The sequence below is a fragment of the Lepus europaeus genome, chromosome 5 (genome assembly GCF_033115175.1).
Source record: "Lepus europaeus isolate LE1 chromosome 5, mLepTim1.pri, whole genome shotgun sequence".
NCBI lineage: Eukaryota > Metazoa > Chordata > Mammalia > Lagomorpha > Leporidae > Lepus > Lepus europaeus.
In genome coordinates, this window is record NC_084831.1 from 6,227,910 (window position 1) to 6,254,338 (window position 26,429).

At 61.1% G+C, this 26,429-nt stretch overlaps 2 protein-coding genes across 12 annotated transcripts in view; one reads left to right on the top strand and one right to left on the bottom strand.

Annotated features, from left to right (window-relative positions):
• The window catches only part of PIK3CD (phosphatidylinositol-4,5-bisphosphate 3-kinase catalytic subunit delta), a 41,129-nt gene extending 35,194 nt beyond the window's left edge, over positions 1-5,935 (top strand). For 5 of the 6 annotated variants that reach the window (XM_062190389.1, XM_062190392.1, XM_062190390.1 and 2 more), the window contains 13 exons: positions 353-403; positions 482-649; positions 733-854; positions 998-1,141; positions 1,228-1,327; positions 1,409-1,587; positions 1,664-1,776; positions 1,881-1,959; positions 2,202-2,369; positions 3,123-3,246; positions 3,420-3,565; positions 3,905-4,037; positions 4,479-5,935. In XM_062190389.1, the coding sequence (XP_062046373.1) occupies positions 353-403; positions 482-649; positions 733-854; positions 998-1,141; positions 1,228-1,327; positions 1,409-1,587; positions 1,664-1,776; positions 1,881-1,959; positions 2,202-2,369; positions 3,123-3,246; positions 3,420-3,565; positions 3,905-4,037; positions 4,479-4,616 (1,665 nt within the window). In that variant the 3' untranslated portion in view covers positions 4,617-5,935. The remainder of the gene's footprint in view (positions 1-352; positions 404-481; positions 650-732; positions 855-997; positions 1,142-1,227; positions 1,328-1,408; positions 1,588-1,663; positions 1,777-1,880; positions 1,960-2,201; positions 2,370-3,122; positions 3,247-3,419; positions 3,566-3,904; positions 4,038-4,478) is intronic. The other variant, XM_062190393.1, reaches the window with a different exon arrangement.
• A 71-nt stretch (positions 5,936-6,006) lies between these two features.
• Positions 6,007-26,429, bottom strand: part of CLSTN1 (calsyntenin 1) — a 69,442-nt gene continuing 49,019 nt past the window's right edge. For 3 of the 6 annotated variants that reach the window (XM_062190400.1, XM_062190396.1, XM_062190395.1), the window contains 15 exons: positions 25,454-25,662; positions 23,119-23,268; positions 22,847-23,032; positions 19,456-19,704; positions 18,992-19,113; positions 15,416-15,578; positions 11,408-11,464; positions 10,464-10,621; positions 10,105-10,250; positions 9,651-9,877; positions 9,099-9,269; positions 8,823-8,968; positions 7,930-8,065; positions 7,661-7,845; positions 6,007-7,292 (listed from right to left, as the gene is read on the bottom strand). In XM_062190400.1, coding sequence (XP_062046384.1) covers positions 7,092-7,292; positions 7,661-7,845; positions 7,930-8,065; positions 8,823-8,968; positions 9,099-9,269; positions 9,651-9,877; positions 10,105-10,250; positions 10,464-10,621; positions 11,408-11,464; positions 15,416-15,578; positions 18,992-19,113; positions 19,456-19,704; positions 22,847-23,032; positions 23,119-23,268; positions 25,454-25,662 — 2,506 coding nt within the window. In that variant the 3' untranslated portion in view covers positions 6,007-7,091. The remainder of the gene's footprint in view (positions 7,293-7,660; positions 7,846-7,929; positions 8,066-8,822; positions 8,969-9,098; positions 9,270-9,650; positions 9,878-10,104; positions 10,251-10,463; positions 10,622-11,407; positions 11,465-15,415; positions 15,579-18,991; positions 19,114-19,455; positions 19,705-22,846; positions 23,033-23,118; positions 23,269-25,453; positions 25,663-26,429) is intronic. The other 3 variants (XM_062190399.1, XM_062190398.1, XR_009865891.1) reach the window with 2 other exon arrangements.

Sequence of the window (26,429 nt, forward strand, 5' to 3'; positions counted from 1 at the left end):
ATGGTCCTGGGCTGTGCTGAGGTTGACCACATGGTGGGGGGACTGGTCACCAGGAACGGTCAGTGCCTGCCTTGGGTCTGGTGTCTTCCTGTGCCCGAGCCATGGCCGTCATAGGGGACCATGCTGCCCACCAGGGCACCTTGAGAAATGTCTTGACATTTTTGGTGGTCACGATTGGAGGGGAGGTGCTCCTGGCATCTTGGGGGTGGAGGCCGGCGATGCTGTTATGTGCCCTGTGGTGCACGGGGCAGCCCCCACCAACGGGCAGTTACCTGGGGTGCAGATGCCCGCCCAGGGCTCTGCCAGGGCCGGTCCAGGCCGGGGGCCCTGACAGCAGGACCACTCCTTGCAGATCCTGGAGCTAGGGCGGCACGGGGAGCGAGCGCCCATCTCGGAGGAGGAGGTGAGTGTAGTGGGTGTGTGTGTGGGGGGGACATGGGGTTGGCGTGGCTGCCCGAGCTCACCCCCATGGGCGCCTCAGCAGCTGCAGCTGCGGGAGATCCTGGAGCGACGGGGGTCTGGGGAGCTGTACGAGCACGAGAAGGACCTGGTGTGGAAAATGCGACACGAAGTCCAGGAGCGCTTCCCGGAGGCGCTGGCCCGGCTGCTGCTGGTCACCAAGTGGAACAAACATGAGGATGTGGCCCAGGTGGGTGGAGAGGGCGCTGGGGCCGGGCCGGGGGCAGCGGGGCGGCCACCACCCACCTGCCGCCCTGACCGCTGGCCCCGCAGATGCTGCATCTGCTGTGCTCCTGGCCCGAGCTGCCCGTGCTGAGTGCCCTGGAGCTGCTGGACTTCAGCTTCCCCGACTGCCACGTGGGTTCCTTTGCCATCAAGTCCCTGCGGAAGCTGACGTGAGTCCCTGCCAGGGGCCCCTCGGGTTGGTGGCTTTGCCGGCCACGGGCACGGGGGCGGACACTGAGCCCGCCCTGTGGCCTGCCCTCCCCATCCTGCTCGGTCACCTGTAGCCGGTCCTTCCCCCCCCTTACCCCCCCAGGGACGACGAGCTCTTCCAGTACCTGCTGCAGCTGGTGCAGGTGCTCAAGTATGAATCCTACCTGGACTGCGAGCTCACCAAGTTCTTGCTGGGCCGGGCCCTGGCCAACCGCAAGATCGGCCACTTCCTCTTCTGGCACCTCCGGTAGCTGGACTCCCTCGGGCCAGCCCTGGGTGGGGGAGGGGCGGGCGGCCCTGCCCGTGACACTCAGCGCCACCTCCTCCGTCCAGCTCCGAGATGCACGTGCCCTCCGTGGCTTTGCGCTTCGGCCTCATCATGGAGGCCTACTGCAGGGGCAGCACCCATCACATGAAGGTGCTGATGAAGCAGGTGAGGCCCAGGGCCACGGGGCTCGGCGTCCTGCTGGGATCTCTGGGCCCACCGCCACCCTCGCTCTCTCCCCGCCGCCAGGGGGAAGCACTGAGCAAGCTGAAGGCCCTGAACGACTTCGTCAAGGTGAGCTCTCAGAAGACCACCAAGCCGCAGACCAAGGAGCTGATGCATCTGTGTATGCGCCAGGAGGCCTACCTGGAGGCCCTCTCGCACCTGCAGTCCCCGCTCGACCCCAGCACCCTGCTGGCCGAAGTCTGGTGAGCCACGGCCCCGCGCCTGCTCTGGGGGGGACCAGCGCAGGGGCCTGGCTGACGGAGCGCTCTGGCCCGGCAGCGTGGAGCAGTGCACCTTCATGGACTCCAAGATGAAGCCCCTGTGGATCGTGTACAGCAACGAGGAGGCGGGCAGCGAGGGCAGCGTGGGCATCATCTTCAAGAATGGGGACGGTGAGCCAGGCCAGCTCCCCCGCGGTCCTGGGGTGCAGGGTCCCGGGGCCCTGAGAACGCCCCCGGACACTTGTGCCTTTTCCTTGTGCCCGGCGGCTGCGCAGACCTCCGCCAGGACATGCTGACCCTGCAGATGATCCAGCTCATGGACGTCCTGTGGAAGCAGGAGGGCCTGGACTTGAGGTGAGGGCGGGAGGAGGCCACTCCCGGCTGGAGCGCCGGCCCCCCCGCTGCCCTCTGTCCCTGGCTTCCCGCTCCGACTTGGGCAGCGGCCCCCTGGCTGGTGCGCTGAGTATACAGGAGCTCGAGCCTACAGCCTCCCTTCCTGCGCGAGCTTGGGCAGCTGCAGCCCCTGAAGCCCTTGTGGGTGCCCCGTGCTCCTGGGGACCAAGCGGCCCACCTCTCCCCCCCCCCCATTTGCCCAGGATGACCCCCTATGGCTGCCTCCCCACGGGGGACCGCACAGGCCTGATCGAAGTAGTTCTCCACTCGGACACCATTGCCAACATCCAGCTGAACAAGAGTAACATGGCGGCCACGGCTGCCTTCAACAAGGACGCTCTGCTCAACTGGCTCAAGTCCAAGAACCCTGGGTAGGTTTGAGGCCGGGAGTGATGGTTGCCCTCCCCTTTCTGAGCAGGGCAGGGTGCAGGGTTCCTCAGGGTTTCCTGATACTGTAACCAAGTGCCTGAGGCCGGGTGACTTAGGAAGAAGAGAGCTCTGTGTGGCTCACAGTTTTGGAGACTGAATGTCCAGTTCCGCCCACTTCCCTGAGCTGGCCTCTGGTGGGGGCCTAAAGGTGGATGTCTTCACGATGTCTACAGTCAAAGCAAAAGGCAGAGAGCCCGCATCACACAGGAAGCGAGGGCCTGAGGTCCCAGCACACGTCCCTGAGGACTGCGGGGTGGGTCTCTGCTACATATGTATCAGTTGTCTGTGGCTGTGTTGACCACCGCTCAGGGCCTTAGCACATCAGCTCATGAATCTGCCACTTGAGCTGGGCTCAGCTGGCTGGTTCTTCTGCTGGCCTTGCTTAGAGTGCTGAGTTCGCCTGCCTGAACCTGGAGGGTCTAAGCTGGCCATGGTCACACGCGTGGGCCTTGGCTTTAGCCATCACCTGTGCCTCGGTCCCTGTGGCCTCTCCGTTAGTAGGTGAGCCTTGGCACATTCAGGGGTGTTCAAAATCCATGAAATGTCTTATGGCCTGAAGCAGTGTCCTCACGTTCTGTTGGTCAAAGCAAGTCAGGGGCCAGGTCCAAAGGGAAGGCAAATGGACTCCACCTCTTAGGCAGGGAGCTGCACAGTGGTGTGGCCGTGGCTTTCAACCTAACCCTCCCCCCAACCAGGGAGGCCCTGGACCGTGCCATTGAGGAGTTCACCCTTTCCTGTGCTGGCTACTGTGTGGCCACATACGTGCTGGGCATCGGCGACCGGCACAGTGACAACATCATGATCCGTGAGAGTGGACAGGTAGGGGTGGCCCGGGCAGCTGGCAGTGGACGTGCCTTCTCGCAGGGCCTGCCAACCCGTCCGCTAGGCACACGGCTCCAGACTCTCCCCTCCCCCGGGCCCTGCTGCCTTCCTGGGCCCAGCGGCTCCCCTTTCTGATGCCATTTCAGCCCTTACCTTACCCCCCTCCCCAGCTGTTCCATGTGGACTTCGGTCACTTCCTGGGGAATTTCAAGACCAAGTTCGGAATCAACCGTGAGCGAGTCCCCTTCATCCTCACCTACGACTTTGTCCACGTGATTCAGCAGGGGAAGACCAACAACAGTGAGAAGTTTGAGAGGTGAGACTGCCTTAGCCCCACCCAATGCCCCCTCAGTGCCCGGGGGGTCCCCAGGTGAGGGGCACAGGTCCCAGGTCCCTCAGCCCTGCGTTGGTGGGGGATGGGGAGCGTGTCTGGGTTCTGAGCAGGAGTGCCCTTTGATGCCATGGGCTCCACGGGGTGGTGTGGGGGAGGGGAGAGGCTCAAGGGCCAGGAACAAGGGCTTCCTGTGCACCTGTTTCCAGGGCAAGGGTGGGTGGTCAGAGGGAAGGTGCAGCCAGATGCAGACTGACCCGCTGGCTTCAGGCTGGGCGTGGCTGGGGACCCCAAAAGCCTTCTGTGCTGCCCCCAATGCTGCAGGTTCCGAGGCTACTGTGAGAGAGCGTACACCATCCTGCGGCGCCACGGGCTCCTCTTCCTCCACCTCTTTGCTCTGATGCGGGCAGCGGGCCTCCCCGAGCTCAGCTGCCCCAAAGACATCCAGTATCTCAAGGTAGGCACCAGGGCAGGCCAGAGGCCAGGGGCCACCTAGGACTTGCCCAGGCTCATAGAGCAGCAGGACCCTGGGGGCCACTCAGGCTGGCCTGGGAGCCAGCGGCGGGGTCTGTGGGCAGTGGCCCTCCTGGGCTGCCTCAGCAGGTGCCACTCCCTGTTCTGCCTATGTGGCCTCACCCTGAGGACCAGGCCACTCCATTCCCTCTTGGTTTTGTTTTTCCTTCCTTCGTCTTTGGAAGGTGGAGCTGCCAACACCTGCCAGGGCTCTCTCCTGGGGTCTGTCTCTGGGGGCGGTGCGGGGGCCTGACTGGGACCAGAGGAACTTTGCCACAGTACATGTCAAGCGGCCATCTCAACTGCCCGCCCGAAGCGCTGATGGTGGGGGGGCTAGTTTAAGGGCCCCAGGGGCCACAAGACCCCACCCTGCCTGTGTCCTCAGGACTCCCTGGCCCTGGGGAAGACAGAGGAGGAGGCACTGAAGCACTTCCGGGTGAAGTTTAACGAAGCCCTGCGGGAGAGCTGGAAGACCAAAGTGAACTGGCTGGCCCACAACGTGTCCAAAGACAACCGGCAGTAGTGGCCGCTCTGTCCGTCTGTCCCGGGCCCAGCACCTGGGAGCCCGCACTGTGCTCCGTGGCAGAGCCTCCCCACTGCCTTTGTTTACACGGGTTATTTATTTCACAACGTGACAGGAACTCAACAGCCATAACGGGAAATGCATCTGCCGTGCCCCCAGTGCCCCTGGCCACAGCCCAGGGGGCTGCACCTTGCTGATGGTCACATCAAGTCTTCCAGATGCTGGGCCTTGGCCTGACACTTTCCTGGGGGGGGGCCCCTTGCCAGGCTCCCCGCCCGACTGCCTGGGTCTCGGGGACCTAGCAGCCCCCTGGTGCCTACGATCTGCACAGGACGTCTCACCCCTCAGTGCAGCCCGCCCCGTGCACCCTGCCCTGACCAAGTCGCAGGCCACTGGGGAGCCAGGTGGGGGCGGGGTCCCTCAGTGTTAGAGTGATGCCTGGGTATGGGGGTTCCCTCCCTCTCTGCCGCAGGAATTGGTTGCGGGTAACGAAGTTAACAGCCCGACCACTTACTGAACCTCCAGGGCTCAGCCCCAACGGCTGAGCGTGGCTGGCCCATGCTGGCCACGGATCGGGCGGCGGCAGGTCAGGTCTTGTGCACTGCTCCATCAGCTGCCTCTGAAAACACGCGTGGAGGGAGGGACCGGACCCACTCCCCCGCCCCCCAGCGTTTCTCGAGGTTCATCAGGTGCCTGAGTGAGTGCTGGGGGGAGGCAGGATCTCTCCTCTGACCGTGCTCAGCTGGGAAGGGTCCAAGCTGAGCCCCAGGCCTCCCACAGGCCTGGATCTGGGCCACTCTGAGCCTTTGGAAGCCAACTCTGGCTCTGAGGCTGGGACCCTCCCCCATGAATGGCTGACGCAGACCTGCCAGGAGACACTCCCGGGCTCTCAGGGGCCCTCCAACATGGCAGAGCGGGTGCATGGCCGGAGACCGGTGCCAGCCCTGTGTCCGTGTTAGGGGCTCTGTGGCAGTAGGGGCTGCCACGGAGCACCCGCCTTGCCTGCAGTGGCCAGTGGCCACCAGCTAAGCGCTGGAACGCACTGGCCGGGCCGTGGGCTCTGGCGCCCGGATGGATTTGTTATTTATTGGACCCGAGCTGCAGGCTTTGCACCACCTCAGCAACCCCTGCCTCGGTCTGTGCTCTGCGTGCCTGGTAAAAAGGCCATTTTCTCTTTTTTTTTTTTTTTACAATATTTCACGTTACTGTATGGGGAGGGCGAGTTCATGATCGCTGATGTAGGCTGAGACCAGCACTCTGTGAAACCTTGAAATGAGGTAAAAGCAGGTAACAGAAATAAAGGCCTTTTTACGTTCTTATGTTTTGGGCTCCAAAAGAAACACGGGAACGCAGGTTAGAACCACAGACAGACAACGGAGCGCACTGCAGCTGGAGTTAGAACCGGAGCTTTATTGTAGCGGATACACTTTCCGACCTATTCCACACACAGCAACAGCACGGGCGTCTGTCCTACACAGAGCAGCTACGGGGCAGGACGCGGGAGGCGGCCACACGCAGCACCCGGCAGCGGGGACCCGTCCCGGGCTCAGCTGTCGACGGCGTGACCTGCACTCGGGAAGCACGTGTGTTCTCGGCTGCTGGGCGTGGATTCCGGCCCCCAGGGCGGGGGCCCCCCACGGGGCTCTGGGGAGTGGAGGGGGCATTTATGACACTTTGCTTCAGGCCACGGGGCGTCTTCTGAGTCAGGGTCCCTCGGGCCTGTTCCCGCCCCACACCAAGTGGCCGGTGGCTGGCACCCCCTGCGCATCCGTTCACCAGCACGGCAGGGCGACACGCGGGCTAAGTGCAAACCACGATGCTGAGCACAGGTGCATCAGGGCTGCTGGCCTCCAGGGAGTGAGGGGCCGGGACCCTCAGCCCCGACCCCAGTAGCCACGCCGGAAGCAGGTGGAATCCCCAAGGCGAGACCTGCGGGCTGCTTCCAGCCTCCGGAGGTCCCCGCCCCGGCCCCCGGGGCCCCCACAGCTGGGCAGGGGCCTGGCTTCCCGCGGGCTCGGTCCTGAACCTCACTTTACATTCCAGTCCTGGGTTACGTCAGCACAAAGGACACAAAGAATCCCAGTTTATTTACAAAATATTAAAAAGTCAGTTAATCATCTACATATTAATCCCCCGTTTTGCCATTTTGTACATGCACTAGTCTGGAAAAAAATAAAAACTTTTTTTAAAAAAAGAAAACATGATTACCAGGTGGGAGCGAGCGATTTCTACCCTTTGTCAACAAGCCTGGTCCCCTGGCCCCTGCTGGGCGCGGGCTCCACGCTCCCTGGGGAGCGTCCAGGCAGCGGCGGGCAGGCGGGCGGGCGGGCGGGGGCCTACGGTCCTAGACATCAAGCACAGGCGGCGATCGGCAAAGGGAGGGGTCTGCAGACCTACTGGCTGGAATGACTTTGTACACCATGGACCCGCGGCACGGGCGGAGGGGCGGGGCCGGGCGGCCAGCGGCCGCGGGCTTCAGTAGCTGAGCGTGGAGTCGTCCCACTCCAGCTGCTGCTGCCGGCTGGCGCCCTGGGCATCCCCGGGGCCGCCCCCTTCCTCCTCACTGCTCTCGGACTCCGCGCTGGTGATGTCCTCCTCCTCCTCCCCGTCCTCACTCTCCTCCTCCTCCTCCTCTTCCTCCTCCTCCTCCTCACTGCTGTGCTGGTCTTCGTATGTCTGGCAAAGAGACGGCAGTTTGAGTCCAGCTCCTGACTCAAGGCTCTAGGAGCTGCAGGCAGAGGGGAATCCACCCCAGTGAGGGGCCGAGACGTCCCCGGAGTCCCTGTGAGCTCTGGCCACCTCCCATGGAGCCTCGCGCTCCCGGTGCAGGGGGTGCCTCCGTTCTCAGGTGCACGGAGCTCTGGCCTGAGCTCACGGCTGTATCTGCTAGGCAGGATGAGCTTCGAGACGACCCCTCCGAGCCTCAGCTTACCCACCCGGAGGATGGGGACATCGCCTCGCACAACCGCTGTGTGCACTGCACAGCACGGGCCTCTGCTCTGAGGGGAGTCTCACTCAGCTCCGGCATCCCCATCTGTGCCTACCTCCATGGGGTTCACGGTGATGGTCAAGGCAGAGTCGTCCCAGTCCATTTCGTTCTCCTTCCCGGCATCCTGGTCCCGCATGGTCCGCTGATGCGCAGCCCGGATGCGAAACACCCCCAAGATGATCATGAAGACCAGGAAGCTGACGCACACCACGATCACCACGGTGGCCGTGCTGGGGACCACTGTGGGGGCAGAGGCGACACGGGGCTTTGGCGATGCGCCTTGGCCTTGGGCGGCTCAGCCCAGCGCTCTCCCCCCACCCCTACCTGCGAACGGGTGAGGATTGGCCAGGTTGTGACCCGATAGGTCAACGAAGGAGCGATGCTCGGGGTGAACGAACTGTGGCTGGGCGGCCATGTGACTGGCGTGCTCCATGGGGCTGGCCGTGTGGATCACGTTCACCTGCGGCAGCAAGTGGGGGTTACCAGGGGGTGGAGCCAGCACCGGGCACGAGCAGTGCCACTCCGGGTGCTCCCCGGACCGGTGCGGCTGTGTGCGAGGAGAACCAACAGGACAAACCCAGAGCAGCCAGCAGGCACCAGGGCCCGCCAGACACCCGCAGCACACTGCTCCACTAGCCACTCTGTTCCCTGCATCTCCTGAGAACCCACCCACACGGAGGGGACAACCAACCGCCAGTCCTTCCTGGGCGGCCGGGGGCACGGTATGGCCCCGGGCCCAGCCCCCAAGACAGCACAAGTCATAGCCACCTGCACCCCTCAAGCCGGCTACCCGCAGCTCACACAGGGTTCTGCAGCACGGGGAGCTCAGCACGCTGCTGCCCCAAGGTCACAGTGTGGGTGCTCGCCTGCTCGGAAGAGGGGGACCCGGGCGCCCCTCGTCCCTGCATCAGCACCTCTCACCAGGCCCAGGATGGTGGTCGGTGGTCTGGCCCGGCTGCAAAGACTCAGGGTCCCTGGCTGCTGCTCCTTCTAGAACCACACCCCCCAGTCCCTCTCGCAGGTGCAGCCGGGGGCGGTCATCGCCGCCCGCTGTCCAAACAGCTCCGGGCCTGAGGACGCCAGGGGCCGCTCCACCCGGCCTGCCCCCCGCACCGCCGCCTCCACCGCCGCTCTACACGGCAGTGTCCTCAGACACTGGGGGCCCCGGAGCCCCGTGTCCCTGCTGCTGGCTCCTCTCGCGGGGGCGCTGTACTCACCTCCACCTTAAACTCATTGCTCATGTAGCGGCCATTCAGCTCCGAGCAGATGAGCTTGAACTTCCGGTCAAGCAAGGACCTGGTGTGCCAGTTTCGATAGCGCAGGAGGTGCAGGACCTCCTCGTAGCTGGCCATGGCGTCCACGCCTGCAGGGAGAAAGCGAGAAGCCTGCTGGCAGCTTCAACCAGGAGCCCGGGCAGGACCAGGGCCGGGGCAGGGCCGAGTGCACACCCCGGGGGACGCCCTCCCTGCGGGAGGCCCCGCCCAGCCCCTCACCTGTGAAGACCACGCCCAGGTTTGAGTGGCTCACTTCGATGCCCTTCTGCTGCAGGCGGGCGACGTCCACCTCCAGGCTTTCCTGGTCCGGGTTCAGCTCCTCCCCCTCCACCGTGACCTCACAGGTGTCCAGGTCGTGCACTATCTCCTCCGACACCAAGGACTCTTGAACTGCAAAAGCGGCCCAACCAGAAGTGACCGCGGCGGCTGTGAGGCCCGGCATTGGCAGCGACTCCCACGGCTCCGTTAAGGCCCCGTGGCGGATGTCGGGGAGTCGCGTTCACCACCTGCGGGTCCCTAAGGACCCCCACCAAGAACAGCAGGGCCACCGGCCTCGGGGGCCGAGCAGCCTCAAGCCACACACCTCGGAGAGCCAGACAAAGAAGAAAGGGCCCTCTCTGGGTGGGTTTTCACAGGGAACGACCCCCAGCCCACAGATCAATCCTGGAAGTGACCGAGGAACCACAATACAGTGAGAAAATGCCCCCAGAGCCCGCACACAGAAAGTGCCCGGTGGGCGAGGGGCGGCAGGAGGGTGTGGGGGGGTCTCACCTGTAGGGTCCTCGGCCCCGTTGCCCTCGGGCTCCACCTCCCGCGTGATGGTGCTGACAATCCGGAGCTCGGGGAAGAGGGAGACGCCTTCCGCACTTTCAAACTCCGAAGCCGCACGGGCAAAGTGGTGGACACCGCTCAGGCTGATCTTGGGCTCCTCGGGCTGCAGAACCATCACGTAGCCGTCCACGGGGGGCAGGGAGATGCAGGCGGCCTCGTTAAAGCACCTGCCGGCAGGAAAGGAAGGGTGACGGGTTCCGGGAGCCCACGCACACCAGCCGCAGAGGCGGCGTCCACACACACATGGCATGGCACGGGCAGCAGCCCCCAGCATGGCGGGCACACACCGGCGCCTCTCGCTCACGCCCTTCCTCTGCGGGAGGGGGGCTGCTGGGTTGTCTCCAAGACCCACACCAGCGCCGCCTCCTCCCACGCAGCACCACAGGGGACCTACTTGACGGAGCTGGTGACGGTGAGCCTCCGGACGCCGGGCGTGGGGAACTGCCGCGAGTTCACGTAGGACACGTGCTGCAGGGCCTTCTCCAGCTCCCCGACGTCCCCCGCCACGGTCAGCACGGACTGGCCGGGGTTTGCTTGGATCTGAAGTCACCGCCGACAGAGAGAGAGGAGAACAGGTTCTAGGGCAGGAGTGGACACCGGATGGCCCCGGCGAAGGGGACGGGCCTGGGATGGATCTGCTCGGGGACCTGCGGAGGCAGAGCTCCCCCGGCGCCAGCGGTGGCGTGCACGGCGCAGACACAGCCCTCGCCGTCCCCTCCCGCAGCCCAGCAGCCCAGCAACGCCCAGCGCTACCTGCACGCCGCGGCCGCTGTCTTCGGGGAGCTGCAGCTCCAGCCCCTCTTTGCAGGTGTACAGACAGTCGATCACCTTCTTGTCCGCGAGCTTCCCGGAACGGATTGTTAGGCCGGCCAGGTTTCCTCGGAAAAACTGAGTCATGCGCAGTTCCCCCCCTGTGGAGCAGGGGAGAAGAGGGGGCGTGAGCGAGCGCCGGGCGGCGTCTGCGGGCACGGTTACTGGCGGTGCAGCTCGGTGGATGGACATGCAGGTTAGTTCACGCCAAACCCTGTTAGCCTTGCGATCTACATGGGAGGGCGATGCGGACGGTGAGTCATGGATGATCATGCATGTGGCCTGCAGAAATGAGGGGCTGGGGTTCCCGACCAGGAGCCAGCGGCACCAGCAGAGTGCCCACGCGCCCAGCCATGCCCCGGTGCAGCTGGCCTTGCCGGTGCCCCCCACCCTGCCAGCATTGCCGTGTCCCCCCAAGGACACGCCCTGGGGACACTCGCATGGGGGTGGCTGGGCAGGCGGCGACGCCGAGCACCGTCCCTCCATGGAGGCGCCCCTGCCTCCCCCGGAGGTGTGATGGGAAAACGCGACGCAGACGAAGATGAGACAGAACCCCGCTTCAACCAGGACACCACATCCGGACACGGGTCTTTGCCTGTCCCTGCGGTTCAACCACACAAGACAGAGGCGAGGGGCCGTGTGCGGTGGGATCGGGCAGGACCCGTGAGCGCGCGGCACGGGTGAGTCCTCTGGCCTCACTGGGGCCCAGCTGGGGTGGGCAGCAGAGGCAAACCCCACGAAGCGATGGGGAAGCGCGATGCAGGGACGCAGCCCGAAGGGGCCTGGCCCCGAGCGACCGCGGCGGTTCATGCGACATGTGGGAAGAGTCACGTCTCATCTTGGAATGGAACACGGTGATGAACTGTAGGGAACAAAAATCCAGCAACCTGCAGAGGCCAAAGTCACGGGCTCAGTGTCAGTGTCATTTTCAACTCCTGAATACTCTGTGGAGAAGCAAGACAGAGACAAGAGGACGACCAGGCAGTTAGGGCTGCAAACAGGACCGGGCGGCCGGACGGGAGACGGAGAGAAGGCCCCCCGCCGCCGCTGCCACGGACACGAGCTGGGGCTTGGTCACCATGTCCCAGACGCCACCCCCTGCACCGCTTCCCGCGCCCTCCTGGCCAAATCACAGGTCACACTCAAACAAGGCAAGAGCACACATCGGGTCCACTGACCGCCAACGGGCTGCTGGGCGGGACGCTCCGGGAAGGCCGCACCCCACGGCCGGGTGCCAGGCGGGCATCGTCCCGCCTCGGACGCTGGGGAGCACACGGAGGGCCCCGGGCCCGGGTATGGGACACACATCAAAGCCCCGTTTCTGAAGACCAGCAAAGCTCCTGCTCTGTCGCCTGGAGACTGCTGCACCTTAGGACAGGTGAGCCCCACCTGCCTCTTCTGATCTCGGGAGCTGTACTGACAGGACTCCCCCGTGGGTTCTGTGAGAATCCTCTACGCTTAGGCCCCACGGTGCCGTGATCTGCAGAAGGCCAGCCTGTCGCCCCCACCATCTGGGAGTCTACAAACTCTGTTCTGTCCGTCTTAAGGGTTCTCCACTCGCAACTGGTTTGTTCCAGTTTTGCTCATGCTGATAAACTTGTACTCTCAGAACTCAACGACTTCCAGGATCATTGACCATGCAGGGGCCGCGGCCACTGGCGGTAACTGAGACGACTCCAGCTCACAGAGCAAACTCATTAGAGGAGCTAGGGAGAGACTTCCAGGCCTAGGACAGGCCGGGCTGCGCCCCGGCCAGCAGGCAGCAGCTGGGAGACAGGACGAGGCCCTTCAGCATGCTTGAGACTAAGGTCTGGAACCCCTGAGGGCAGGACAGGGCAAGCGGATCAGACTGGACCAGTGAGACTCAGAGCTGGAGACCACGCCTTCGTCCTGCCCCCTCCGTGACCTCCTGCCCTCCCTGATCTCACCTGTAACCGCTCCCCTTGGAAGTGGGGAGAAAAAGGCGTGGGTGAGCTGGGCCCTGCCCTTGTCCTGTGCCTGGGGGCACGCGGGCTTCTGCCTGGTCTGGACCCCGCTTATGCGCCTACACTGCTTTCTCCCTTCAACAAAGCCCTCGCTTTCCTGTGTATTTCTCTAAGTAAATGCTAAAACCTTAAAAACAAAACAAAACAAAAAAAACCTCCCTACTTCACGGGAGCTCAAGGCAAGCTTGCCATCTGTCTGGACGTCAACCTCTGTGTGACAGACAAGGCACCTCTACCTGTTCTCAACATGGAGACCCAGAGGCTACGGAGCTCACTCCTCCAGGGTGGCCTGGGGGCCAGAACCACCCACGGCTCCCATGGCTCGGGACAGGTGCACACTTCCCGGGTCACGTGGAGGGGAAGGGCTCACTGCCCTTTGCCCAGCACCGGCAAAAGCACAGGGTAGCATCCTGCAGGTGCACCTGTCGCCCCCACCTTCCAAGCTGTGTCCACAGCACACCGTGGTGGACACCAGGACCCACGGCCCAGCTCTCCCGTGCACTGCCCACTGGAAGCAGAGGGGGGCGCCTCGTCCCTGTTAACTGAGTGTCTGTGTGGGCTTGTTTGGCTAAGGCTGTGGGAAAGGCTGAAGCAGACAGAGGAAACAGGACGAAAAGCAACTGCTATTTGGCGGCCAAGACACCGTGAGACCGGCAGGAGCCAAAGCAGCAGGCTGGGGCGTGGTGGCTTACGTGGCCCGCGGCGACGAGGCTCCCCAAGGACAAGCAGCACTGAGGTCTGCACTCACGTTGTCACTCTCGCAATACTCAGAAGTCACTGGCTCACCGGGGAAGCGGGTCTGAGCTAAACTCTTATCAACTGGACTGTCCCCATGTCTCTAGTAATTACTTCCCATCCCAGGGTCCCGTGTTCCAGTTTCTCGCGGGTGGACTGTCACCAAAATTAAACCGCGGGCACCGCTGAGGGGGCCACTCGGGAACACCGTCTCCCTCCCTCCCATCTGGAAGCAGTAGCAGGAGAACCGTGACCTCCTCAAACGAGCGATCTGTCCTGGGAACTGGGCTCTCAGACCTCCGACCCAGCTCCACGTCCCACAGGCCCACGAGTGACGGCGGTGGCCTGGCAGGACAGCGCACAGGCGAGGGCAAGGGTTAAGGCGGCGCGCAGGAGGCTGGGGCGCACCGCCTCCCACAGCCCGGCCCTGCCACGGCAGACACGAAGGCCATGGGAAGCAGGCGTCTGGCCCAGCGACGAGAGCACCCATGGCTCACACTGAAGGGCCCGGGTCCGACTCCGGTTTCCTGGCGGCAGCTGGGTCCCTGCCCCGCCCCCCAGTTCTCAGCTCCTGGTCTGGCCTGGTGCAGCCCAGCCGCTAGGGGCACTTGGAGAGTGACTCAGAGATGGCGGCTCTGTCTCTCACCTCTTCACCCTGTGTGTATATACGCGTGGGGTGTGTACAGGCCTCTTTGCCTCTCAACAGCAACATTTTAAATAATAAAATAAGTACGTGTCAGGGCCGGCGCTGGGGCGTAGTGGGCTGAGCCTCCGCCTGCGGTGCCAGCATCCCATGTGGGCACCTGCTTGTGTCCTGGCTGCTCCTCTTCCAATCCAGCTTCCTGCTAATGTACCTGGGAAAGCAGTGGAAGATGGCCCAAGTCCTTGGGCCCCTGCACCCTTGTGGGAGACCCAGAAGAAGCTCCTGGCTCCTGGCTTTGGATTGGCCCAGCTCTGGCCACTGCAGTCATTAGGGGAGTGAACCAGCAGATGGAAGACCTCTCTCTGTTTCTCCCTCTCTCTTTTTTTATTTTATTTTTTTATTTTATTTTATTTTTATTTTTTTTGACAGGCAGAGTGGACAGCGAGAGACAGAGACAGAGAGAAAGGTCTTCCTCTGCCGTTGGTTCACCTTCCAATGGCCGCTGCGGCCGGTGCACCGCGCTGATCCGATGGCAGGAGCCAGGTGCTTCTCCTGGTCTCCCATGGGGTGCAGGGCCCAAGCACTTGGGCCATCCTCCACTGCACTCCCTGGCCACAGCAGAGAGCTGGCCTGGAAGAGGGGCAACCGGGACAGGATCGGTGCCCCGACCAGGACTAGAACCCGGTGTGCCGGCGCCGCTAGGCGGAGGATTAGCCTGTTGAGCCGCGGCGCCGGTCTCCCTCTCTCTTTCTATGGCTCTACCTCTCAAATGAATAAATCTTTAAAAAGAAAAAAAAAAAAGCAAATGTAGGCTACAAACCTATTAGCAGTGCCCACAGCAACTGCCAAACTGTGTCTCTGTCCCCAGCAGAAATCCCTGGAATTCTCAGATCACGTCAGGACATTGCAGATAACAAGGTCCCATCAGAAAAGCGCTCATGATCAGAAATCCTGGCCGCACCGCGGCTGCCGACCCTGCAGCGCTCCACAGAGCTTGTCCCCAGCCGCTGGGAACCGTCCTCCCCCGGGGTGACCTCTGAGTCCTGTGCATTTCGTTTTACAGAAGTTAAGAAATTATTCTGAGAACGGGGCCACAGGCCTCAGCCGACCACCAGAGGGCCCCAAACCTGGCTGGGTCTGAAGACTCAGAGCTGGGCCCGAGGGCACCTGCTTCTCAGGTTCAAAGCCCAGACAGCCTCGGGCTCACTCCCGCTGTTTCTTCAGCTTCGAAACAGAAGGATTCAGCGAGACCAAGTCTGTGATGCAGGGGGCACAAGGCCCCTCCCCAGCCTCTCCAGGGCGCTCCTGCCACCTTAGCAAGCACTAAGCTCCAAGCACTTGCCCCCGTCCTGGACGGCTGAGGACCTCACGCAATGGCCGCTCCTGGGGGCCGGGACAGGCGATGCTGTGGTTCAGCCCCAAACACCCCGATTCCTGAGTGCCAGACACGGAGCTGCCCTGGAGGGCGGCACCAGCAGCTCCAGGGAGCTCGCCCACGCTGCCCACACCGCCCATGCCGCCCATGCCGCTACCTTGCCAGCAGGCGCCCACAACGAGCTGTGTGTCGAGCTTGGAGGGGTGCAGCGGGGAGTCCTCGGTCACGGAGAAGGGCTCGTGGGCAGCCCCGTCCACGTACAGAGTCACGCTCGGGAACTCCACATTGAGGACGTAGTGGTGCCACTGCTCATCACAAACCTGCCGAATGCAAGGAGGCGCGAAACATCGATTACCCAGAGCCGCGCAGCCGCACGCGGGAAGGGTCCCCAGGAGGAGCACCTGTCTTCCTGCAGAGACAGCGACTAACATCACCAACGGGGGAATCCTGGCCGCGAGTCCCAGGCAACGTTCCTGCTCCGGGGCGCTGTGTGCCAGCGGGCGGGAGATCAGCCCGCCAGGGGGCGCACTGGGCCTGCCGGCTTTCCCGACCACAATAAAGAGAACCCCCAGCCCAGAGTAAGGTGCATTGCGCGTGTTTTGTATTTCAATGAGAGCTGAGGGAAACAGAGTGAACACACAGCTCCTCCCCGGCCGGGATCCCCCGTGCGATCAGCACACGCCACCCCTCCCCTCCTGTGGATCCTGGTTCACAGGCGGCAAAGGCAACACACAAACGAGCCAAGCTGAAAAGCCAATGATGACTGAATGCTGGTAACAGGAGCTGTGGTTTCTTTTAACCTGTAAACGAAGGTATCGCGGGGCCAGCCCTGTGGCACAGAAGGTTAAGCCTCTACCTGCAGTGCTGGCATCCCATTTGGGCATCAGTTTGAGTCCCAGCTGCTCCACTTCTGATCCAGCTCTCTGCTAATGCACCTGGGAGAGCAGTGGACGATGGCTCAGGTGCATGGGCCCCTGGCTCCTGGCTTTGCCCGGGCCCAGCCCTAGCGGTTGCAGCCACTTGGGGAGTTATCCAGCAGATGGCCAACTGCTCTCTCTCTGTCCTTTTTCCTGTATCTCTGCCTTTCCAATGTTATTAAGCAGATCTTTGTTTTTTTAAAAGATTCATTTATTTTATTTGAAAGAGTTACAGAGAAAGGTAGAGACACAGAGAGAGAGAGAGAGAGAGAGGTCTTCCATCCTCTGGTTCACTCCCTAAATGGCAGCAATGGCCAGACCTGAGCTGATCCAAAGCCAGGAGCCAGGAGCTTCCTCTGGGTCTCCCACGTGGGTGCAGGGGCCCAAGCCCCTGGACCATCTTTCACTACATTCTCAGGCTATTGGCAGGGAGCTGGATCAGAAGCGGAGCAGCTGGAACTCAAACTAGCACCCATATGGGATGCTGGCGCTGCACGCCGAGACGTTAACCCATTGTGTCACAGCGCCGGCCCCAGATAAATAAATCTTTAAAAAAATTTTTAAAAAAGGTTATATGACTACGCTGATCTCAGAGGTAATAATGAAATACTTAGATCCACAGAGAATGAGGTGCTCTAGCTGGGACTTCTGGAAAGTTATTAAGAAATGTTTTAGCGGCCTGCGCTGTGGAGCAACAGGTTAAGCCGCTGCCCACAGTGCCAGCATTCTATATGGGCGCCGGTTCGAGTCCCAGTTCCTCTTCTGATCCAGCTCCCTGCTGTGTTCTGAGAAAGCAGCAGAAGATGGCCCAGGTGATTGGGCCCCTGCACCCACATGGGAGACCCAGAGGAAGCTCCCGACTCCTGACTTCAGATCAGCCCAGCTCTGGCCTTTGCAGTCAGTTGAGGAGTGAACCAGTGGATGGAAGATCTCTGTAACTCCTCCTCTCAAATAAACAAATCTAAAAAAAATAAAAACCCATTTTTGAGGGCACAATGAGAACCACGGCAGGCGGCCGTCACAGATGAGGACCGAGCCGGCACTGGTGGCAGGTGGCTGTCACAGACAAGGACTGAGCCGGCACTGACGCCTGCCGAGCCGGGTGCAGGGTGCTCAGGGCTGTGCTCTACACTAGTCTATGTTTCGACTGCCTGAAATTTTCCATAATCAAGGTTTTTTTAAAGGCAGAATTGCACAGGGAGGAGAGGGAGAAGAGATAGAGAGATCTTCCATCTGCTGGCTCACTCCCCAGCTGGCCACAACAGCCAGGGCTGGGCTAGGCTGAAGTCAGGAGCCTGGAGCTCCATCCAGGACCCCCATGGGGGTCAGAGGGGCACAAGCACGTGGGCCATCTGCTGCTGCTTTCCCAGGAGCAGCAGCAGGGAGCTGGATCGGAAGTGAAGCGGCTGGGACTTGAGCCAGCGCCCACGTGGCATTCCGGTGTCACAGGCGGCCGCTTTACCCACTACGCCACAACCATCACATTTTTTAAAAATCATGTAATGGGGCCGGCGCCGTGGCTTAACAGGCTAATCCTCTGCCTTGCGGCACTGGCACACCGGGTTCTAGTCCCGGTTGGGGCGCCGGATTCTGTCCCGGTTGCCCCTCTTCTAGGCCAGCTCTCTGCTATGGCCCAGGAGTGCAGTGGAGGATGGCCCAAGTGCTTGGGCCCTGCACCCGCATGGGAGACCAGGAGAAGCACCTGGCTCCTGGCTTCGGATCAGCGCGATGCGCCGGCCGCAGCGGCCATTGGAGGGTGAACCAACGGCAAAAAAAAGGAAGACCTTTCTCTCTGTCTCTCTCTCTCACTATCCACTCTGCCTGTCAAAAAATAAATAAATAAATAAAATAAAATAAAAAATAAAATCACGTAATGGGAAGAAACTAAGCATGTAACTACAGACTAGGGTTACTGTAACAGAACTGTATCTAAAGCCATCCACGTTGTTAACTATTTTCCCTGACCAGACTTTTTGAGAATGAGTGCAATAAAAGGCTCTGAGAAGGAACTATTTATAAAAATAAAAGGACATCAGGGAAGGTGAAACCCGCCAGCTGGACCCTGACGTCACCCTGTGCAGTCACACGCTCGCCCTCCCCATCCAGGGGCTGCCGCTCTCGCCAGCCTTGTGGCTGCTTTAGGCAGTGCTGCGTTTTAGCAATTCCAGGCTCCGAACCACCGGTCAGTTTCCACCCACTCACTCCCTGAGCCAAATCACGTCACACCAAGGCTGAAGGCTTTCTTCTTGTGCCCCCGGCCCTGAACAAGAGTGAGGATCCCAGGTAAGAGAGTGCGCTGCCTCCTGGACAACACAGATCTTCCCTCCATGCCTGACTTTATCAGAGCAACTGCTGGAAAATTAGCTTTGCAAACACATGACATCACCAGGAAGGACATGACGTGCTGACCGCAGGACCATGAACTGCTCTGAGCTAACGGCGCGTGTGGCATCCGGAAGACGCCAAGACATGGAATCCGCACCTGCTGAGTCACCCCTGAACCGCTGAGTCACAGGCCGGGAGCCACAGCCCTGACTAAGGAGTAAGCAAACCCACGGGTCTCAACCCTGACTTCCGAGTGCATGGTGCGTATTCTGACAAACTGTGAACAGTGTTTCAAACACAAAACACACCGTTTTTTGTACCCACATTTCACACACAGAATGCAAAATGAGCGAGGGTTTCAGTGGGAAGTTCACCGGACTTTGCTTCGTCCCAGCCACAGAAACCACGCCGCCTGGGCGACACGGGCCCCCCCCCGCCCCCCAGCACCAGGCCGGCACCAGGCCGGCTCTGCGCAGCAGCCACAGGCTCACCTGGCTCAGTTTCCAGTGGAACTCCGCAGGGCTGTACTTCTTCTCCCCAGAAGGGTCCTGGCGGAGGAGGAAGATCAGCCGGCACCCGTGGAGGTAGAGAGAGTAATGGTGCCGGTTCATGTCTGCAAAGACAGTTTCCATGGGCACTGGGCCGGCGCCACCATGGGGGGGGGGGGGAGCTGCGCCTTTAACGGACTTCAAAGACATGGTTTCGTCTGCACACACAACCCACCCCGGGGGGCCGAGGTAGGGTTTCACACCGACAACTCCGGAGCAACACGGACGCTCAGCCAAGCGCTAAGGCCGTGGGCCTTGGAGCACGAAGTGCCCTTGGCACAAGCCACAAACCGGGGTGCATGTAAGAGCAGCCTGCCCAGCGGGAGGCCATGGGGAGGGAAGGGCGCCTGTCCCCAGCAACCACCCCATGGGACACAGGACGGGCCATTCACCAGAAATTCGCGCACCTGTTTTGTCTGAACTGCACAAAATCGTCTCCTTCTTGCGGCCGAAGGGCCCGTGCCGCATCCACACTGACACCGTGAAGGGCTCCCTGGGGTTGACGGACACGACGCCGTCCGGGACCCGCACCGCCTGGGTGCCGTTGAACTCAAACACCTGCTCGCTGTCGTGGCCGTTGTCGGTGGGGAGGCCGAGGGTCCAGTTCAGGCTGCTGCTCGGGGTTGGAAGCAGCTCGGCGGTGCCGGCGGCGGCCCCTGGAACCAGAGTCAGGCTCAGCGTGGCACGTGGGAGGGCAGACAGGGCCACGGGCACCTAGAAACCACCCCAGGGGCTGCCTGCATCTTCCAGATACAAAATTGGCTGGTTCTGGATTACTTTCCCTCAAAAACAAGCATTTTTGTTACAAAAAAAAAAATCCCAAATGTAATTTCCTTTTTAAGGAAGATACAAGAATGGGAAAAAAAGCAGCATTTCCTACATTTCACCGAAATACATATGGTACCCCTTGGGGTCAGCACTTCGCTCCTCTCCTTACGAACACACAGATGTATTTCTCGTGAAGAGGGAGCGTCCTCTACACCCACACCACACACACCGGACGCCTCCAGTCCCTCGTGGCCCAATTTAAATGTCTGACACCCACTTCCTGCACAGACGCACGGTCACTCACCTGACCCATCCCCCCAGACTCCCGGTCGTCCCCCGAGTTCTACAGACCTCGCCGGGACGGGTGCCCTCGGTAGGCTCCGCGATCACTCTCAGGGTAGACTCCCAGGGGCCGAATTCTGGGGTCGAGGACACTACAACCCCTGCTCCCTCTGGCCAAGGTTGTGCACAAGGACGGTGCAGCGCTGCTGCTTGGTCCCGGGCATCTGACTGACAGCCGGGCCACCCAGTCACAGCCAGGCCCGGGCCCAAACCCTGCACCACCCTCTCTAAATGCCCCTCGGGCTCAGCTCCACTGGAGAGCGAGGTCGACAGCCGCCGCCCTGGGCCTGCCGCGGAGCTCTGAGCCAGCACTCGAGTGCCAGATTCGTCTTTTCTTCCTAACTTTAACTTCCTGCTGAGAAAATGTTCGCGAAATCCATAAAAAACAGCGACATCAGGAGGGCGAGAAATTAAAACTGAGCATGTACGAAATCTCTCAATGTGCACACACACAAGTGCACATAATGAGCGTCTGTGTAACACACGTGCACACACACATGCACTGGGATGAGCGTCTGGACTGTAACACACGTGCACACTCACATACAGGGATGAGCGTCTGGACTGTAACACACGTGCACACTCACACACGTGCACAGGGATGAGCGTCTGGACTGTAACACACGTGCACACACACATGCACTGGGATGAGCGTCTGGACTGTAACACACGTACACACTCACACACGTACAGGGATGAGCGTCTGGACTGTAACACACATACACACTCACACACGTGCACTGGGATGAGCGTCTGGACTGTAACACACGTGCACACTCACACACATACAGGGATGAGCGTCTGGACTGTAACACACGTGCACACACACACATACAGGGATGAGCGTCTGGACTGTAACACACGTGCACACTCACACACATACAGGGATGAGCGTCTGGACTGTAACACACGTGCACACTCACACACATACAGGGATGAGCGTCTGGACTGTAACACACGTGCACACTCACACATGCACAGGGATGAGCGTCTGGACTGTAACACACGTGCACATTCACACACATACAGGGATGAGCGTCTGGACTGTAACACACGTGCACACTCACACACGTGCACAGGGATGAGCGTCTGGACTGTGTAACACACGTGCACACTCACACACACATGCACTGGGATGAGCGTCTGGACTGTAACACACGTGCACACACACGTACACACTCATACACGTGCACAGGGATAACTGTCTGGACTGCCACACACATGCACACTCACACACATGCACAGGGATAAGTGTCTGGACTGCCACACACATGCACATTCACACACGTGCACTGGGATGGGCGTGTGGACTCTAACACACACGTGCACACACACACGGGCACTGGGATGAGTGTCTGGACTGTAACACACGTGCACACTCACACACATGCACAGGGATAAGTGTCTGGACTGCCACACACACACACTCACACACGGGCACTGGGATGAGTGTGTGGACTCTAACACACGTGCACACACACACGGGCACTGGGATGAGTGTGTGGCGTCCGAGTCACAGAGGCCCCGGAACTGTCCCAGGAAGAAGCCAGCACAACGCTGTTCTCCCTTTGCTGATTCGCACACGGTTTGCACCTGCACAGAACCCCAGCGCCTGTCCCCGCGGCTGCTCTCCGCACAGGAGAGGTCGTCCCAGGGTTCGCCCCTGCCAAGCTGTTCCACGCAGCTCGAGACCCGAGGCCCCTGCCCACGACTGAGCATGGCCAAGGAAAAGCTGCTTCCCTCGCTCTTCCTCGGACCAGCAGACACCGCAGCTGACGAGAGCGCGAGCGGCCTGTGGGCCGGGTTTCCTGCAGCCCCGTCCCTCACGAGGTCCCTGCCGACGGGACGGCCCTGGTTCCAGGTCTGTGCTTGGTGTCTGCGGAAGCTTGCGTGCGTTTCCTTCAGTCCCTGCGTGAACAGCGCGTTTCACACGGAACTCACTGCACTCATTCCTAAGGAATCCGCTTAGATGACTCAACGCACGCCACTTTCTCCCGACCAGCGGCTCTCAAACTCTGCCCACGACACGTCCATCAGATGCCCACGAGCCAAGCGGGTCTCAAACATGGCCCACGACGCGTCCAGCAGACGCCCACGGGCCAAGCACCCCGAAAGGCCCAAGAGCTAGGAAACTGCTGACGCCCTCCCAGAGATGCAGAGTGGGGTCAGCACCAGGAACGGCCACGCAGGCACACACGTGCACATGGCTCACATGTGCACACACACAGGCACACCTATGCATGCACATCTACATACAAGTACACAGCACACGTGGACATACATCTAGACGCATGTTCATATACACACAGGCACGTATGTGCGTGCAGACACACATCTACACAGGCATACATGGACACGCAGACACACATCTACACACAGGCATACATGTGCACATGTGGACACACGTGTCTACACGCAGGTACACATGTACGTGCAGGCACACATCACACAGGTACACATGTGCACGCGTCTACACACAAGCTCACATGCACACGCAGGCACACATGTGCACATGGCTCAAGTGCAGAGAGGCATGCGTGTGCACATGAACACACATGTATACATGCACACATGTGCACACAGACACACCAGTACACGTGTACGCACACACGCAGGTACACATGCACACACAATAGACACGCATGTGCACATGCACACGCAGGCACACGCACTAGCCCGGCTCCTTACCGCAGAGCCGGTGGAGGGCCTTCTCGGAGTAGGTGTCTCGGTCGCAGCCCTTCCCAATGTGGCTGGTCTCCAGCTCCACCGTGGCCTGCACCGAGGCAATCGGCTCGCCGCACGTCTCCAGGTGCAGATTCGGGAAGACGGCCAGGGCGCCTGTGCCGGGCTCATACTCCAGCCTGTCGCTCCAGCCTGCAGCCAAGCGGGAGAGCTCACCCTCGGGGCCTGCGGCCCCCATGCACTCCAGGCACCGGGACCAGGGCAGCCGCGGCGCTCACCTTGCCAGCCCGGGGTGCAGGCGGGCTTGACGCTGACCTTGACCACAACGTCCTCCGCGGCCCGCTTCTTGCCGCAGTCGTAGGCGGTGACCGTCAGCTTGTACTGGCGCTCCTTGCCGGCGCTCAGCTGCTCCGTGCTCCTGATGTAACCTGACGGGCGGAAGACAACAGCGTGACAACCGGCTGGCCCGCTGCTGGGACACCGAGTGGTGCTTTCAGCACCGCAAGTGCTGACTCCGAGCCAGCTCGGCGAGTCCGGACGCACGCGCAGGCGCCGAGCACGGGGACGAGGCCGGGTGCTCAGCCACACAGTGCGGCCGCTTCTCACTCTGTGCTAACTTGCAGACTGAACGTCGATGCACGGGAATAGAAACCACAAAGGATTCAAATGCTTCGACTATGAAACACAGGATGGAGCTGTACTAAATGGTTTTTTTTGTTTGTTTTGTTTTTTTTTTTTGACAGGCAGAGTGGATAGTGAGAGAGAGACAGAGAGAAAGGTCTTCCTTTTTTTTTGCCGTTGGTTCACCCTCCAATGGCCGCTGCGGCCGGCACATCGCGCTGATCCAAAGCCAGGAGCCAGGTGCTTCTCCTGGTCTCCCATGGGGTGCAGGGCCCAAGCATTTGGGCCATCCTCCACTGCACTCCCGGGCCACAGCAGAGAGCTGGCCTGGAAGAGGGGCAGCCAGGACAGAACCGGCGCCCCAACCGGGACTAGAACCTGGTGTGCTAGCGCCGCAAGGCGGAGGATTAGCCTGTTAAGCCACGGTGCCGGCCACTAAATGCTTCCTGCTCAAAGATTTACTGTGTGTGTGTGATAGAGCGAGCGAGCGAGCGAGAGAGAGCGCGCGCGTGCGAGCGTTCTGCAGGCCCACCCTCTAAGAACAGGAACACACTTTGTAGAGTGCAGGGGTGCAGACAGTGCCAGGTGTCACGATGGCCACGATCCCATCAGAGGCCTCGGCTGTGCGCCAGGGAGCGACAGACACGCCGCCTCGCCTCGAGGCAGCTCTGTCCACTGCTGAGGGCACAGGCGGCCTGGCAGGGCAGAGGCACAAAACCCCGTCCCCGAGATGAGACTCAAGATTGCAGATGGACAGAACGGAACGAGACCAACTGAAGGCTGAGAAGATCAAAGGAAAAAGAAATAAAACGATGCCGAGTGGAGACTGCTCCTCGATCCTGGTGGGAAGGAGAAGGGAGGGAGCCCCGCGAGGAACGCGAGACTCTCAAGTCCCAGAGAGGGAGCGGTCAGGGACAAAGGACAACCTCCGTGTGACACACACGCCCAGGGCGGTGTCCAGCCTGGGGGCCCGCGGGAGCCCTGCACTTACACCCGGGGGCCCGACGGGCTCTGGCCAGGGCTGTGCTCCTCCCTCTAGACTCTGTGCCCCTCGAAAGCTCCGGTGTCGCAACACCTAGATGGCATCACTGGCTCTCCAGGAAGAGGAGACCTGGGGCCGGCGCTGTGGCATATCCGGTAAAGCCTCTGCCTGCGGCACGGGCATCTCATATGGGTGCCAGTTTGACACCCAGCTGTTCCACTTCTGATCCAGCTTTCTGCTATGGCCTGGGAAAGCAGTGGAAAATGGCCCAAGTGCTTGGGCCCCTGTACCCACGTGGGAGACCTGGAAGAAGCTCCTGGCTCCTGGCTTCAGACTGGTTCAGTTCTGGCCATTGTGGCCATCTGTGGAGTAAACCAGCAAATGGAAGACTGTCTCACTCTCTCTCACTCCGTCTCTTCCACTCTGTGTAACTCTTTCAAATAAATAAATCAATCTTAAAAAAAGAGAGAGAGAGGCCAGCGCCTCAGCTCACTAGGCTAATCCTCTGCCTTGCGGCGCCGGCACACCAGGTTCTAGTCCCGGTCGGGGCACTGATCCTGTCCCGGTTGCCCCTCTTCCAGGCCAGCTCTCTGCTGTGGCCAGGGAGTGCAGTGGAGGATGGCCCAAGTGCTTGGGCCCTGCACCCCATGGGAGACCAGGAGAAGCACCTGGCTCCTGCCATCGGATTAGCGCGGTGCACCGGCCGCAGCACGCCTACCACGGTGGCCATTGGAGGGTGAACCAACGGCAAAAGGAAGACCTTTCTCTCTGTCTCTCTCTCTCTCTCACTGTCCACTCTGCCTGTCAAAAAAAAAAAAAAAAATTAAATAAATAAATAAAAAAAGAGAGAGAGAGAAAGCCCGAGCAGGTGCACCTGCCGTCTCGCCATCTGAGCCCCAACCAGGACAGGACTCGGCGAGCAGGCCCTCGCTGGATGCTGAGCAGACGCGGCCTCTACTCTGTAAACCGCAGGCACTCGGTGCGCCGGGCCACCCCGCCCCTGCTCTCACCATCCTTGTCCACCGTGAACGGGACATCCGGGGTGAGGATCTCGTAGCTGCAGATCTGGCTGAACTGGGGGGAGCAGTCGGCGTCCACAGCCTCCACGCGCAGGATGCTGTCGGGCTGCTTGCCCTCGACCACCGTGGCCTTGTAGGACTTCTCCTTGAACAGGGGCGCGAACTCGTTCACGTCGCTCACCTGGATGTGCACGGCCGCCCTGCAAAGGGAGGGAAGCGGCTGTGGTTCCCGCTGCTCTCTGTGCCCGAAGGACACCGCGCCTCTCCGTTCTGAGTCCTGGTTCCAGGATGTCCACAGTGAAGACAGAAACTGCAGCCCATCTCCCTCTGCGTGGTCTCGGCACAAAGACGGCAGAGACCACACGGTGCGCGGGGCTGCTTTCGGGCCACAGGAGGGGCAGCCGGCGAGGCCGCGTATGGCACCTGGCCGCTCTCTAATCAGAGACCAAGACGATATTTTCATGCAAACGCCACAAAAAATTAACTGCCCGAGAAGGAAGCGTGGGCAGTACGCAAAGGCAGGGCTGGGAGACTGTCCACCTTCTAAGGAACAGGGGAGAGGCCACGAGCGGGGGGAATCCTCCCCCCACCACACTGGGACTCTGGGGAGGGGCAACCCCTCCCCCCTCCCACCACCTCCCCAGCCTGATGATCAAGAAAAGTCAAGGCCATCGGAGCAGGCGACAAATAAAGAAAACCACAGGTTCCGGGGCGGCTGATCAGGGCGTTTCTGAATCAAACAAGGTCTATGGCAAAACGTGCCTCTTCCCAAAGGGAACCAGGTCACACCGTGCCACAGGGCGGGCAGTGCTGGGCACCGGGCAGCCGGCTGCTGCCCACGGGCCTCCACATCCCAGCACCAGCCGGTGCGACCCTCTCAGCGGGTTAAGCAACACATTCCACCCACACACCCCTCTTGCCTCAGTAGATGGCCAGGGGAGAAAGGGAGACCCCCACAAAATTAAAT